A 17,358-nucleotide genomic window follows, 5' to 3' on the forward strand; every position below is an offset into this window, starting at 1 on the left:
CAACTACACCACATAAGAAACCATACCCATTAGGATGGTTGAATGATAAAGCACAACTACAAGTGACTAGACAGTGTAAACTCAAGTTTTCTTTTGGGTCAGCATTTGTAGATGAGGTTGAGTTAGACATAATTCCTTTGGATATATGTGGAATTGTTTTAGGAAGTCCTTACTTGTATGATAGAAAGGCTATTTTCTATAGAGTCGAAAACAAGTATCTACTTGTTAAAGATGGAATCGAATACTTTGTAAGAGCTCATAAGCTCAAGAATAATTATACTCTCATAAACTCAGGGCAGATGAAAATAATGATAAATTCATGCAAACAATTCTTATTGATGGTTGTAAAGGAAAAGAAACTTGATAAAACCAATGTATTTGAGGGCTGTAATGCTGAACAGCAAGCTGATATAGAAAAAGTTGTTTCAAAATATGATGTCTTATTTCAAGAACCTAAAGGTCTGCCACCCAAAAAGGGAATAGTACATGATATTATTTTGCAGCGAGATGTTCCATTGCCTAACATTGGAATGTATAGGTTGTCTGCTTTAGAGAATGCTGAAATCAAGAAGCAGGTGCAGGAGTTGCTCGAGAAAGGGTTCATCAGGCCTAGCACATCACCATGTGGGTCACCAATCATTTTAATGAGAAAGAAAGATGGCTCGTGGAGAATGTGCATAGACTATCGAGCACTGAATAAGATAACAATCAAAAACCATTATCCCCTTCCTCGCATAGATGATCTTTTAGATCAATTGAAGAAAGCTATTTATTTCACCAAGCTGGATTTGCACAGTGGATACCATCAGGTCAGGGTTGCAGAGCAAGATGCATGGAAGACTACTTTCAAAACAAAGCAGGGATGTATGAATGGCTGGTTATGCCTTTGCTTGACCAATGCTCCTGCTACTTTCATGAAATTAATGAATGATGTACTCAAACCTTTTCTTGATGATTTTGTTATTGTGTACCTGGATGACGTTTTGATTTTAGTAAAACGTGGGAAGAACATTTAAAAGCACGTTAAGCAGACATTAAATGTTTTGAAAAGAGAAAAACTTTATGTAAAACTCTCAAAATGTGAATTTGGCAAAACATCTCTAAACTACTTGGGTCAAATAGTAGGGGGAGGTGAATTGAAAATAGATCCCTCTAAAGTGGCAGTCATTGTGAACTGGCCTAAACCTAGGTCTGCTACAGAAGTGAGAAGCTTCTTAGGAACAGCACAATATTGGAGGAAGTTCATTTCTAACTTTTCCTCAATTGCAGCTCCCTTACATGCTTTAACAAGGTTGAATAAGGTGTTTTAGTGGGGAGGCAAACATCAGAAAGTCTTCGACACCTTGAAAGAAAAGATTAGTACAGCACTTGTACTAGCACTGCCCGATCTACAAAGACCATTTGAAATCCAAACTGATGCCAGTGACTATGCCATGGGAGCAGTGTTGACACAGCACGGTTAACCCATATGTTATCATTCTGAGACTTTTAATCCTGCAGTAGTTAACTATCCTACATATGATAAAGAATTGTATGCATTAGTTCAGAGTGTGAAAAAATGGAAACATTACTTAATGGGCAAAGAGACAGTAATACATATTGATCATCAACCACTTCAATATCTACAGATGAATAGGTTTTCTACAACAGTTTCATTTAGTCATCAGATATAAAAAGGGCACACATAACAAGGTTGCAAACATGTTATCTAGACCCATTATAAATGCATCTACCATACTTAAGCATAATTCTGTAGTACATGAAAGCTACATTGAACAATATGCTCAGGATATGGACTTTAAAGATGTATATGCAACTTTGAGTCAAAGCAAAAGAGTAGAAGAATTGGACTATCATATGAAGGACCGACTCTTATATCATTGTGGGAAACTCTGCATTCCACAAACTGAGAGAGTAAAGATAATTAGGGAAGCACACACTTCTCTAATATCAAGTCACTTTGGGGTAAGTAAAACAGTTGCACAGCTGCAAAGGTTTTGTTATTGGCCAAAAATGAATGAGACAGTTTCTAGATATGTAAGAGGGTGTGCTATGTGTGCTAAAAGCAAGCCCAGCAATAGAAAACTAGGCTTGTACACTCCATTGCCAGTTCCTTCTCACCCTTGGGAAAGTATTTCCATGGATTTTGTTGGAGCACTGCCTAAATCTAGGAAGGGTCATGATTATTAATATGTTATTGTGGATAGGTTCAGCAAAATGTGTATTTTGATACCTTGTAATAAACAGATTACAGCTGAACAGACTGCAAAATTGTTCTTTGAACATGTATGGGTTCATTTTGGATTACCCACTTCCATTGTATTTGATCGAGACACTCGATTTGTGGGGAAGTTTTGGTCGAGTCTGTGGGAACTGATGGACACCAAACTAAAGAAAAACACAGCTTTTCATCCACAAACAAATGGCCAAACAGAAGTAGTTAACCGGACAATGACCCAGTTACTGAGAGGATTGCGAAGTGGATTGAAATTGGACAAGTGAGAAAGCAATACCCTCACTTAGTCGATGCTTGAAAACCAACTTTTGGTGGTCCAAAAGCTTTTTCAGTGGGAAGGCCGTGATCCGAATTGGATCCATAAAGAACTGTCAAAGAACCATGATTGTATCAGGTCGGGACAAACTGCTAAGAATTCAAAACAGTGATCAAAAACACCCCTAAACCAGTGGCAATGGCAGCCAGCGTGGAACGACGAAGACCTCGGTCAAAGCGCGCTGACAGAGGCCCATGGAGACTGCGCAGGAGGCCGAATTAGCCCCTGAGAGGCCCAAATCGGGAAACGGAGATGGATTTTGATGCGCGATAGCGCTAATCACACATCGTTGGGCGAACAGGCTCGAAATGGAGTAGCCCCGAGCACTCGATCGCATGGGGAGCCAGAGAACCGTGGGACAAAAGGCAAAAAGGCTAAAGGACAAGGCGGGACCCACGCTCCGGAAACTGGTGATATTGATCGGGGCGCCCTCAAACGGTAAGCAATTTTGGATGGAAGCGAAGCAATCCCACTCAGCAATCGATGCGTGGCGAGCGGAGGAGAGAGAAAATCGCCACTCATCACGTGCTAACAGTCGAGCAAGTCAACCGCGTGAAATGAGTGGATGGCGTTGGATCTGGGGGGTCCAGATCTGACGGTTGATATTGCGCCCGATGACCAGACCAGATTTAATGAGGGAATGAGCCGCAATTTCGAAAGATTTGAGGTCCGTTTGACCGCCACGGTGGAGGAAGACTCGTTCCACGATGAAACTGAAGAATCGAACTAACGAGACAGGTTGGCGCGAGTTATAGGAGGACATGTGGCCACTCCCTGCGAGCTGATGATGACGTTGAGCCAAGGAACTCCAAGTGCAGCTGTAGAAGGTGATTCGACAGAGGCGGAAGAGGAACCGAACAGACACGGGAACATATGGCCTTAAAGCCATGAGAAGAAGACAGAAAACACATAGAACGAGAGACAAAGAGACCAGAATCCCGAGAGGAGGACAGAAAACAGAGCAAAGAAGACAGTAAAGAAAAAGCAGAAGAAGACAGAGGGCCGAGCTGACTAAAGGCAACGTCGAGCACCAGAGAGCTTGAGAGATTCAAGCCATCCCAGAGAGGATCTGTCCGGACTGAGCATCACATTGGGCTCTCTCCATTATAGACCAGAAGGTCACAGAGCTGGTAGGCAAACAGAGTCTGTGCACTCCTATGGCTTGGGGAATCCCAATAACCACCCTACCAAGCAAATTTGCTTCAGGTGACTCATATTGAGCTCCTGCATTGTAATTCTCTGCTTAAGACACAGTAAAATAAGGCCATCACTGAAAGCTGGACTGGAGATGTAGCCCTGGAGAATAGGGTGAACTCCTTATTAATTTCTTGTGTTCTTGTGTTTGCTTACTGTATTTCTCTGTTGTTTTTCCATTTAAGTGTCTGTGTGTTTGCAATCTGATCGATCTGTTGCTTAAATAACATAGATACACACACACCAGCACGAGTCTGTAATACCTTTAATCAATAAATCTTTAACTGATGTCACTCATAGGGTGATTATCAGATCAAGAAATCAGCAAGTTCAACAGAGATGCATCAATCAAATACAAGGTCAAATAGACCAACAATTTAGCTAGGTCAAACCTAGTCCAACCCTCCTAGTCAAGTCAAACAACTTGCCCAAGAAACTTGCTTTGTTATGCTCAGCTAGGGCAGAATTTCATCCTCCATCCATAGAACTTGGTCCTACAACTCTTGTGGTACTTCTTTTAGTACAAATTCATCCAGCACTTCTTCGTCTCCTCAGAGATTTGTTCCTCATAGTTTCGACCTTTCCACAGCGTATTTTCAGTCCTCCCATACAAACTGCTACCACAGAGAATTTGTCCTTCAACCCAAAAATTTGTCCACTATTTTGCCTCCTTCACATGGCTTGCCTTAGACCAGAGCTTTTCTTTCTTGCCTTAGACCAGACCTTCGCTTGCCTCAAACCAGACCTTCGCTTGCCTTAGATAGATCGAGATTCTTACTTGATGAGTGGTTGAATTGCCTCATATATATAGTCATCTTGAAGGTCCAATGGGTGCCTTTCTCTGACTGAGCCAACTTGACTAGGAGGGTCGACTTGGCCCCTTTTGGAGCCACTAAATTCAACTTTAAAAATTTGTTTTTTCATCTTTTTCAAAGGACATGAAGAAAATGTCTTTTTACATTTTTCTTTTGACAAAGATAGCATGGAGAACATGATTTATATAATACATCAATGATTACAATATTAAATATGATGATCAACCATAGCTACAAAATTCAACAGGGCTCAACGCCAAGTTATTGGTCAAAGGACTGACTATGTATATGAGCATTGTATCAGGGTTTGTATAAGGCCATGATCTCTGGTACAATAGCCCTAATGTTTTCTTATTGAAGAACTAATAAGGAACATGTTTTACGCCATAAAATATTGTGTATTATTATTGATTTCATCGCTACTATATTTTGTTATGCAAAATTGTTTTTGGTTAGGCATCTCTAGTGTGTTTGTGTTCTTAGTTAGGGCATAAACTAGATCTAGTTGCATAAAAATTCCAACACTCATAAGAAAATTTATTAGGTTTTAACTTTTCTCCCAAGGTTGGGTTCCCTAGGGTAAAAATTGTTGTCTCTATTGTGCGTGGTTGTCTTTATATGATATTTATTATTGCCACTACATTTACTATTGAGATTTTCTGAAGTGTAATTATTCAAAGATAGTAATGGAATAAACATTGGTTGGAAATCATTAGGAAGTAATTATCATATCAAAAAATCATATTCTACTATTCATCTTGTAGAAAATTCAACACCATATGGTGAAACCACCTACCAATAAAGGAGCAGTTATCAACCCTTTATATTCTTCCCGTCAAACCTAAATCAATGAGTCATTTTCAGACTTAAAGCCGCCATCTAGTTGATAAACCATTAAGCCATTAAGCCCCTAAAGAGCCCACACTCGCTTATGTTCAAAAGAAGAATAATATGAAATACATAGGTACATAAAGTTGGTTGCTAGGAGTATGAGAAGGCTATGATGTGACAAGAGGAAACATAAGGGATTTCCCTTGGGATAGAATAATCCCATGCCATGTGCCAAGTTATATCTCATCCAAATAGAGTGTACCCTAAGAATATTTCATGTAAGCCATAGTATATATTCACTGACTTCAGATTTCAGAAGGTTCATTAAACTTGTTCCTTCCATTCCATTCCTGCAAATTGTTCCATCTTCCTCATGTTTGCACCTAACTACCTCAAAATGTTCATGGAGCAACAGCAAACCATGGCAGTTTATGATTGTTATAATGTAGTTTTCAGGCTGGTTTTGAGGGGATTATAATGGTCATAGTGAACATAGAGGCTAATGAATGTTAAATCTTCCATTATTAGATAGTTGTGCTAGGGCTTGACTCTTCTAGCCCAATAGATTGCCTGAAGTTGCCATTGGTTGTCTTGGCAATGGAATTCTATTATTCTAGAGACTCCACTACTCTATCAGATCTTACAGAAGAATGGATGCATCCCAGACATTTATAGACAGAATAATAACCTAGCAAATGAAGAATCATGTGACAACATATCAACAGAAGCGATTGCCTGAGCCTGGTGGTTGATGAAAAAGGGATTCAGGGTTTGTTTAAGTGTTGACTGACGAACCTAAATGAGTTTGCCACATAGGGACTCATGGTAGATGTTTTTTCTTGGCTGAGTCATACATGAATATGTTGAAATTATGATGTTCTATGACGTTACAATCACTTAAATCCGAAACTTCTTTACGCTGCAGAATAAGTTAAGTAATTGTAGATAGAACATAAACCATATGCACAATGGAAGACAGCCAAGAATTCTATGAGACACAAAGAAGTCAGGTCAATGACCAGGGCAAACCCCACAAGGGGAAAACCCAACCAAATTCTTCTTCTATTAGAAATCAATTGTTCAGCAGAGATACAAAGTACAATGAGAGAATGAAGAAGTTCACCCAAATCTGAAGAAGATCTCTAATAGCAGTAGCTAATGCAAACACTGAATCACTTTGGCTCTCCAAGATCTACTCTTTCTCTTCGAGACTCGCTCTCTCACACAATCTTCCTCTAGACTCTCCAACTCTCTCTTTCTCATGTTAGAAATCTCCTTTCACAAACACAAGTAAGTGTATCAAGCAAGGATGAGAGGCACAAATATATAAGAAGAGCAAGGAGGTTGAATTCATGAGGGAGTAAATCATATGCCTTAAGGAGGAGTTACATACGCCAAAATACGAGTGTAACTTATGCCATAAAGGAGAGGAGTGTAACTTATGCATTTAGGAGAGTAGTGTAACTTATGCATTAAATGTTAAAATGTGTAACCAGGTTCGGTCTACATAATGTCTAATGTAATTGATGTAAAGAGAAAAAGGAATTTTATTATTATTTTGAAGCATGGGTTTCATGCTCAAGGTTATTTTATTTGTAGGTCAAGCACACATTGAGTGCTTCTAGGTTTTGTCATTGAGTCAAGAAATCAAAGATATCATGGTCATATGTAAAAGACCCTATTAAGGCATATTGTATCATGTCAAGAAATTTATGTGACTCATAAAAGCGTCAAAGTCCCTCCAAGACAAGTCAGCCTACAAGTCAAGGATAAGTCAGCCTACAAAGTGACAAGTCGGCCTCATGAAAGAGTTGTTCGACCTATATATAAGAGTGCGATCGACCTCATTTGGAAGGAAAAATACAAAAGTTCATTGAAGCAAGAAAGAAGTTCGATCACAAGGGAAAAGGAAGCCTTATAGTCAGTGAAGAAGAGGAGAAAAACTTAATTTTTAAGGATTGTTTTTGGGCTGAATTTTTCAGACGTGTGAGGAGACTAGGGCATCACTTGTTGCAGAGAATCACAGTCATACAAGGAGCCGAATCACAATCATACCAAGCGAAGGAGAAAGGAGGAAAGATTCACCATTATTTTGTCACATGTGCCAACTAGGGTTTTTGCAGTGGAAGACGAAAATTGCAGTCTAGAAGCAACAAGCCGAAATCTGAAGCATTGAAACAAGTTTGACTAGCATTGAATTTGTGGAAGAGAAGTTGATCAAAGAAGAGGTTTGACTTGGTCTTGGAGGGGTCTTGGTCTTGGGTCATAGGTCTTGCAATTCGTCATCCGAACATTTTATAAGAGAAGAACTCTTGTGGGTTTTCCTCTTAAGAGGAGAGGTTTTGGCACTAGTTAGTAGCCTACATTTTGTTTCCTCTTGTGTATTTGATCTTCATAGTTTGGTAGTTGTTTGATGATAAGAACATAATAATAATCAAGTGAAAGAAGCTAATAACAAATACATCAAGTTAAGTAAAAGAACATCACAAGAAATTATCAAAATAAGAGAAATCACCTAATCTAGTTGCCCCTAGATTTCTCAACATGGTATTAGAGCTAAGGTGACAACAACAACAACAAGAGGCAGCTGAAGATCACTCCAAATTGAAAAAGGATACACACGGGTCAAGCATCAAGGACATCAAATCATCAAGGATTACATCAAGCGTCAAGGAAGACCATTTATCACATCACAAGGATCACATCATCACAACTCTTGAAAGAAGGAAGAAGACCTCAAAGATCCCTATCTCCATTCAAAGAAGGATTCTACACTTGAAGCATTCTTGGGAAGCTTACACATTCTACAATCATCATCAAGAAAGCAATCATCATCTAGAAGGCATCTTCAATTATCATCATTATCAAGAAGGTATCTTCATTTGTCAGCATCAAAGTAGTAGCGGAAGTCATCATCATCAAGGAGGCCTCAAGTTAAGATATCATGATCAATGGAGGTATCCTCACTTGACAAGTGAGTATTCTACATTTTTATGTCTTAATCTACAATCCAAATGACTTCATTCTGCAAGGAGAACAATAAATTGGTTGGGAACTCGAACTACCTTACATGGAAGAAGAGAATTGATTTAATTCTCATGGAGAGTGAATTTATTGAATATGTAAAGGGCTCTATCACCAAACCATCTCAAGAGTAATCTCAAGCACTATCTACGTACATGAAAGGAGTAATAAGGGCATGAAGGATCCTAATAGAGTCACTTAAGGATTCTCTCATCCCTTATGTTGCAAAGTTAAAGACAACGAAGGAAATCTATGTCAAATTGGTAGAGTTGTTTTTTGTGAGCACTGCAGGAGAAATCATATCTTTGAAAACCGAACTATACAAGATGAAAATCTCAAAGGTAGAAGGGATAACCTCGTATTTCATGAAGGTATCTGAAATTAGAGACCAACTACAAGAACTTGGAGAAGTTACGTTTGATCGAGAGATGACCACCATTGTGCTCAATGCACTACCTGATGAATGGGGGGATTTTGAATCAAGCATCTATGGGAAGAAGTAAACCACTCCATTCAGCTATTTGTGGTCATTATGCAAAATTGAAGAATCTAGATTAAAAGCGAAGAACGATATTTGGTCAAACAAACAAACACAAGCATACACTACATTGACAAGCATAGGCCCAAATTATTGGAAAATGTAACTAGGTTCAGTCTTCATAATTGTATTTGAGTCATAATGAAATGTACTTATGAAAAAAGAATTTTATTATTATTATTTAGTTATTAAAGCATGGGTTTCATGCTTGGGTCATCATGTTTTAGGTCAAAGTCCCCATTGAGGACTTCTAGGATGTATTCTGAGTCATTAGAGTCATTGTCCATTTAAAGAGACCCTTCTTGGGCTTTTGAATCATGTAAAAAGAATTAATATTGAGTCAAATAAGCTATTTATCACCTCCACACCAAGTCAACCTCAAGGAGATCAAGTCGGCCTCAAACTAGGTAATTCGACCTCACCAGAAACCTATATAATGGAGCAGTGCCATTTCATTTGGAGCATTCACTCACTCTCACACAAGTTCAATATCCAAAAGAAAGAGATGGAAAAGTGCGAAGTAAGAAAGGAAGGCTAAAGGAATGTGAAGTTGAAGAAAGAAGAAGAAAAAGAGCAAATAGAAATTTTAGGCTATCTATCTCTCTCTTGTGTGGATTCTTCTAGGAGATCGAAGTCTTTCTTGTCAAGTCAAAGTTGTTGATGCTGCTGTTGCTTCTAGTTGTTGGGTCGAAGCTGCTACCGCAAGTTGTTGCTGCTAGGTCAAAGTTGCTATTGAAGAGTTATCATCTGCAAGAAGGAAGAAAGGGTTGACTTGGTGTGGAGGAATTCTGAGTCCAGGTCAAGAGTCTTGGATTATTTCAAGAAGTTATAAAGGAAGAGTTGTTGACTAGGTTTTCCCCTAGATAGGGGTTTTCCCCTAGTTGTCTGCATATATCTGATGTCTGTAATCTTTGTGCTATTGTTTTGGCAATTGCTTGATGAACTAAAAGATAAAAGAATCACAAGTAATTATCTATATAAGAAAATATTTCTGCCTTTCTGATTTTCTAACATGGTATCAAAGCTAAAGGTGAAGAAGGAAAAAGGTAGTTTGAGGATCTACTTAAAGGAGTCTAAGAAACATCAAAATATTGAGCAAGGGATCGTATAAGGAGATCTTATAAGGAAAGAAGCTTACTACGTTCAAGGACAATGACTAACACAATAAAGGGGGAGAACAAATTAGAAGGAGCATCAAATTACAGATCATGGAAGAAGAGAATTGACCTCATTCTTGAAAAGAACAAAGTCTTGGATTTGGTCAAAGGAAAAGTGAAGAAACCTATCGAAGGATCTAGTGATGTAGATAAAGTGAAGTTTAGAGAGTCAAAAATATTGGCTACACTAATGGTAGAAAGTATAAAGGACAATCTTCTCCCATACATTTCCAACATAGACTGTTGAAGACTCTAGGGCACATGTAGTTAATGAAATTCTTCTTGACATGATAAGTATTTGTGATGCATTTTTTAATTTTCTTATTAGCACAATCTTCTCTTTGATATTATTAGAGTGTGTGTTTCTTACGTCATCAAATATCTACCAAAAACAAAGAGACGAGAACACAAGATGTTGGCATTCTGCCAGGGCCAAAACCTCTCCCTCTTGGAGAGGAAAACCCGCACATAATTCTTCTTATAGATTCCAATTGACGAACACCAAGACCATGACACTTGACTTACTAGGCCACTCCAAGACCAAGACATCAATCCTCTTCTAATTGTTGAGATCATCATCATCATTGTTGTACCATGATTGCTTCTTCAGCTAGATCACTACTGCACCATGACTGCACCTTCTTCATCATTGTCTTGACTTTGTCTTCATTAGGAACGAGATCATGACTATGATATGACAACACCTTGATGAGATCCTTCACATCATACTTGAGCCAAGACTATGACTGTGTTAGATATGCTAAGACAGAGGTCTTCAAGACTTCAGGAAGGCCGAGATTTCATCTGAGATACTCATCTGAAAACCAGAGATATCCTCCTCCATACGAAATATTGAATTGTTGCCTTTATCTTGTACCATTGTACCTTGTTCGAGATCTTCCTGCACCCATCCGAGATAACAGAGACTTGTCCGAGTTTTTTTGTCCTTGTTGTGCCATCTGAAGTTGCAGAGGCTTGTGAACAGACCTCCGAAAATGTCATCTGAAACTGTGCTTCTGCAATTCATGTACCCATCCGAAATTCAGAGAGAAATCCGAGTTTTTGTCCCTGCACTTTTGCGCTAACCCTAACTGGGTATATATAGTGGTTATGTTTCCATATTAAGCCGACTTGACCAAGTGAATCGTTGTGTCTCTTATATGAGACAACATGACATTTATATATATATATATATAGATTTTTCGGCCAACTTGACTATTCTCTTCATCGTTTTGCAGGCAGACTTCTTCAAGAGGATTGTGCTTGTCTTGGAGAGTTGTTTTGGACACTAGGTTGACTCATATACATTACATATATGCTCAAGAAGAGCTCTTTACACATGTCTTTGACTTTCCTAGACCTATGGAATGAACAAGAAACTTATTCTTATAATTTACAAAAATTTATATTTCTTTTTCTTGACAAGTACAAAGATCAAAATTACATTTGTAAATACCGAACCTAGTTACACTTTCTTCAACATAGACCATGCTCAAGAAATGTATGAATCATTAGCAAAAATGTTCACTATCAAGAACATCGGTCAAGTAGAAAGTCTTAAGAATGAACTAAGGACCACAAAAATGACAAAAGATGACACTGTGACTTCCTTCTTTGTAAGGTTAGATAGAATTAGAGATGACCTTCAAGCCATAGATGAGATTGTACTAGAAAAAGAGCTAGTGATTACTGCATTATTGGGATTGCCACCTACATGGAGTGCTTTTGCTTTAGGACTCAACAGCTGGAAAGAAACTCCATCATTTGAACAATTATGGAATGCCTGCAGCCAAGAAGAGATGAGAATCTCTTTAGTAACCAACAATGAAGAAGAGAAAGTTTCAAATGCATACTCCACTTATCACAAGAAAGGAAACTTCAAGAAGTCAAAAGGGCCAAGAAGGAAGGTAGACATGTCCAAAATAGAATGCTACCAATGTCATAAAATGGGTCACTATAAAAGTGATTGTCCTGACAATCCGAAGAATAAGAAAAGGAACAAGGACCAAGCTAATGTTGTTGAAGAAGGATCTCCAAAGAAGAATAAAGCTGAAGAACTAGATATAAGGGACTTACACTACTAAGTCCTTTGCTCTAAGCTTTAGTTGTTTCACTTTTGATTTCTAGTATTTGTAGGTTTAACATATTTTGGAAAAACATTTTTGAATTGTTTTATAACATTACAAGTATCCCTCAAGCTTGGAGGGAGCCCTCACTAGCTTCCAAAGATAAGTATCTTATTCCTTGTATTACCTGTTCATTTTTTGTTTTCCTTACTTATCTAAGTTTGTTTGCATTAAATACTAATCACATTTATATTCATATTTTTCCTTGTTTAGGAAAGGCTTGTTGAATACTCAAGAATTATGGAAGAAGGCCTCACAAGACAAAGCATTGAAATTGCAAGGTTTGTTAATAAACAAAAGGTATTTCTTCGACTAGAAGTTTTAGTCTCTTCATGATAAAGGTATAATCATTCTTGATAAACTATTCTACATTACTAACATTATTGTGTCTAGCTCTCTTGAATCATAAAGATTCTTGATTGGGTGATTCATCATTAGATAAATCTACCCCCCTCATATCTTTGATTATTCTTGTGGAACCCTAAAAAGGTTCTTTGTAAAGCCCTAACTTAAGGGTATGTCGATGATAATGTGTGAAACCCTAGCCTACTTAGGGTTATTGATATAGTCTAAAGAAAATGTTTGATGCTTTAATGATGTCATGTTTGGGGCTTTGGTATGGTTATGAAAACCCTAACTTGTTAGGGTTGAATGGTGATGTCTGAAATCCCAAACCTTTGATGTATTGGTAAATTAGGCTTTGTGTTAGGTATTAAAACCCTAGATCGTTAGGGTTTGGTAGAGTGTATAAGAAAGACCCTTATTTTAGATAATATCATAAGAATGAAATCCTAGGTATATGTGTGTTTGTCTGATCGAAATCCTAGTCTGATCAAGTTTGTTATATGCCTAACTTTAATATATTGATATTTGTGTCTTTGGGTTTGATTAACACATGTTATGATATGTTAGTGCATGACGATGAAATCCTAGAGATGTGTGTTGACCTAATTGTTGATGGTCATAAGTCCTAGGGTTTGGAACTAAGCCCTAGTCGATGTTTGATACTCTGGGATGATAGTATTTGTGAATTCCAAGGTTTTGTAACTAAAACTTAGTAGAAACTCAGTTTTCTAATATATGATGACAGTGTGATAATCTGAGATTTATAAAAGATTGTTGAAATATAAAACTGAGTTGTGATTGGTTTTGATTGTTGAAGCTTAATGGCTCATATATGAAATCTAGGATCTTGCACTAAATCCTAGTGAAAGTCTAACATATGAGTGCTAAAGTTGTTAAATGCATTTGTTTGAAATGCTTCTAGGGTTTGCAATATATTGTAGTAAGGTATGTCATGCCTCTGGAAGAAATATTGAAGCCCTAGATATAATGAAGGTTGTTATCTTGATTGAGGTACTCAAAATCTTGATGATGAAATCTAGAGTTTATGACAAAACCCTAGCATGTAGTTGAAGTATAAAAGTATGTGTTTCTTGTTGTTTGTGAACCTAACTAAGTTTAGGTATTTGATGTATAAAGTCTAATGCTTCCATTATTTTATGATTCTAAAATAGTTAACTTCATGCTTCTATAGATTTGGTTGTACTTGCTATCTAAGTTATGCAGGTACATAATCTTCAAGATGGTGAAGATGTTCGTAAGTAAAGTTGATATGATAAGCATGATGAAGAACATTATATGAATGATGATGGTCATAAGAAAAATGGAAGTCATGAAAGATTCTTTGATGTCGTAGAAAAGAAATTGCGCTCCCTAAGTTAAGAGGGAGCTTGAATGAAAGGAATCTCCCTAGTTGAGAGGGAGGGCATATCATAGTCATGATGGACACCTTGAAAGAAGAAATTGGAGAATGCATTTTGAGGGGTTGTTGAGATAAGAAAAGTAGGATCTGAGTGTAGAATATGTTGTTGCATGTGACGTAAGAAAGGAAGATGTATGATTGAGAAATCTTCTGTCAAGATTCGTTTGAAAGTCTTACTGTGATAAATTGAGAAGCAACATCTAGTTGTTTGAAAGACCCTGAAGGTTTGTGTTTACTTATGTACATTTGAAAGTTTGTTACTAATTGGGGTTGTGTTTGTACAAGTAAATCTCTCTAGAAGTTTGATATCATGTTAGTTACACAAGAGAGATTTGTTACCGATCTATTTGATCAGGAAGGATTTGCTACCGATTGGAATAATCGGGAGAGTTAAGGCTTTGTGTGTAAGACACATTGCCTGGGAAGACATTTGGCCAGCACTTTGTGTTGATGTCTGGATCCCAAAGTAGGGAGGGTGGCATTGGTCGTAGAGCTCTATAAACGGATACGCACCTAGATACCTAGGTTGATGGTTAGCAAGTAAGCCTGACGGTACCTACAAGCATTGAAAACTTTAGTCCATCTTAGTCCTACTTGGATAGGTTGCCCTAGTCAAGAATCTAGTCTATGGCACGGTAAGTGCCTAAACTGTTGGAGGACCTTGGATAGATTGCCCTGGTCAAGAATCTAGTCCATGGAATTGTGGTGCCTAAACTCTTCATAGTTCATATGTTTTGAGATCTTCCATGTACTTGTACATGTAAGTATGAATACCTCCCTAGTTAAGAGGGGGTGTTGAAAAATGTAACTAGGTTCAGTGTCCATAATTGTATTTGAGTCACAATGAAATGTACTTATGAAAAAGAATTTTATTATTATTATTAAGGCTTATTAAAGCATGGGTTTCATGCTTGGGTCATCATGTTTTAGGTCAAAGTCCCCATTGAGGACTTTTAGGATTTATTTTGAGTCATTAGAGTCATTATCCATTTAAAGAGACCCTTCTTAAGCTTTTGAATCATGTAAAAAGAATTAATATTGAGTCAAATAAGCTATTTGTCACCTCCAAACCAAGTTGGCCTCAAGGAGATCAAGTCTGCCTCAAACTCGGTAATTTGACCTCACCAGAAACCTATATAATGGAGCAGTTCGATTTCATTTCAAGCATTCACTCATTCTCACACAAGTTCGATATCCAGAAGAAAGAGCTAGAAAATTGTGAAGTAAGAAAGGAAAGCTAAAGGAGTGCGAAGTTTAAGAAAGAAGAAGAAAAAGAGAAATTCGAAATTTTGGGCTATCTATCTCTCTCTCGTGTGTATTTATCTAGGATATTGAAGTCTTTCTTGTCAAGTCGAAGTTGTTGTTGTTGCTGTTGCTGTTGGGTCGAAGCTGCTACTGCAAGTTGTTGCTACTCGGTCGAAGTTGTTGTTGAAGGGTTATCATCTGCAAGAAGGAAGAACTGACTTGGTGTGGAGGAATTCTAAGTCTAGGTCAAGAGTCTTGGATTATCTCAAGAAGTTATAAAGGAAGAGTTGTTGACTGGGTTTTCCCCTAGATAAGGGTTTTCCCCTAGTTAGGGGTTTTGCCCTAGCTGCCCGCCTATATCTGGTGTATGTGATCTTTGTGCTATTGTTTTGGTAATTGCTTGATGAACTAAAAGATAAAAGAAGAACATAAAGATTAAAGAATCAAAAGTAATTATCTATATAAGAAAATATTTCTACCTTTCTGATTTTCTAACACAAATTTGGGAAATTTGAGCCTCGAAAGAAGTTTCACAAGAAAATTGATATGTCAAAGATCCAATGTTATGAGTATAACGAATATGGGCATTTCAAAAGGAATTGTCCTAAACTCAAGAAGGACTACAAGAAGACAAAGGAAAGAAATGAAGCTCGTGTCATCGAAGAAGTAGAAGAACCAGAAAAGAAGAAATCAAAGGAGGAGGAAGTAAAAGATCTTTATTATGACTGAGATAACCTCCTTCACTTAGTTCATTTCAGCATATAGAAGTTAGCAGTCATGATGGAAAGAATCACAAATATGATGGGTTGCACTATAGCATAGATAGAGATGACATCATCATAGAAGCATGGAAGGATAGCTGAAGTAAAAGTTTACATGGTTGAAGCAATCATCATGATAGAAAAGAAGTAGCTCATGGCATCTTCATTAGAAGCATATAAGGAAGTAGCAGTATATATGATTGGAAAAAGTCATCTAGCAAGATAAAAGATAAAGAAATCATCATACATCATCATCATTAGAAAGAAGCATTTGTGGAATGAGGATCATCAAGTTCCTCCATTGGAATCCTCATTAGAAGGTTCACCTTTACTTAGAAGAAGTGTCTCACAAAAAGTCTACATTCTGCTTTGTGTGGCATCCACTGGTTAGAAGGATGAAGGTATGGTGACAAAGATGTGCAACATGTCAAATTGAAGTATTTTCATCTTCAAGCAAGGAAAGGAAGTTGTTGGAATGAAGTCCAGATGACCACATGAAGTAAGAGGTATGTATATATTTGGTAATAAATAGATAAAGTCATGTCATCATATAATTGCAAATTGAATAGTTGAATGCTCTATCTCATGAGCATGATGAAAGAAGAAGAAAATCTTCCATTAGAATAATGCATAAAGGCATGTAGACAATGTGCATTGAACTCTTCTACACATTGACAAGATGAAATCAACATAATATGACCTCATGGAGAATATGAGGTAGTTGGCAAACTGTGGTTCCTATTGTTAGAAAATCGGGAAGGCAAAAAGATTTTCCCTTGTTGATAATTACTTATGATTTATTTGAATTATTATTATCTTTCTTATGTTCTTCTTTTATCTTACTTCATCAAGCAATTACCAAAACCAAAACATGAAGATCAAGAACACCAGATGTATGTACACAGCCAAGGCAGAACCCCTATATAGGGGAAAACCCAGTCAAAAACTCTTCCTTTAGTAGTTCAAAATAAGATAGACCAAGACCCTAGACCAATAGACCTTCCTCCTCCACCAAGTCAGCCCTCAAACTGTTCCTCCAACCTTTAAAGATCAACTACATCGACACTGCTTCAATATTGCATCAAAGATAGATTTTCGACCTACTGCATCAGAATTTTGGCCCAACTTCAAGATTGGAATTTCGGTCCTCCTGCAATGTCAGTTCCTTCGCACGTGTGAGACAAGAGAAAGCGAATTTCGATTTCCTTAGCAAGATAATGACCTCCTTCTCCTTCGCTGCCCTTTCCTTCTTCTTCCTTGGAGTTCGTATGTTTTACTTCTTCGAGCTACTTCTATTCGAACTTATTGAGTGATGTCTCCCAAATGAGTCAGGTTGCTTCTTATATATAG

General features: G+C 37.6%; 1 protein-coding gene across 3 annotated transcripts in view; it reads right to left on the minus strand.

Moving 5' to 3' along the window:
• LOC149188413 (Tetratricopeptide repeat (TPR)-like superfamily protein) overlaps positions 1–17,358 on the minus strand; it is a 226,361-nt gene that overhangs the window by 26,669 nt on the left and 182,334 nt on the right. Inside the window, exon 4 of one of the 3 annotated variants that reach the window (XM_089411659.1) lies at positions 11,826–11,894. The exons of 1 other annotated variant lie outside the window; for it this stretch is intronic. In XM_089411659.1, coding sequence (XP_089267785.1) covers positions 11,826–11,894 — 69 coding nt within the window. Of the gene's footprint in view, positions 1–11,801; positions 11,895–17,358 lie in introns of all 3 variants that reach the window. One more of the 3 variants, XM_089411658.1, reaches the window with a different exon arrangement.

Source organism: Pinus tabuliformis, chromosome 3_1 (assembly GCF_031772625.1).
Source record: "Pinus tabuliformis cultivar Carrire ecotype Pingquan chromosome 3_1, CPIR1, whole genome shotgun sequence".
Taxonomy (NCBI): Eukaryota; Viridiplantae; Streptophyta; class Pinopsida; order Pinales; family Pinaceae; genus Pinus; species Pinus tabuliformis.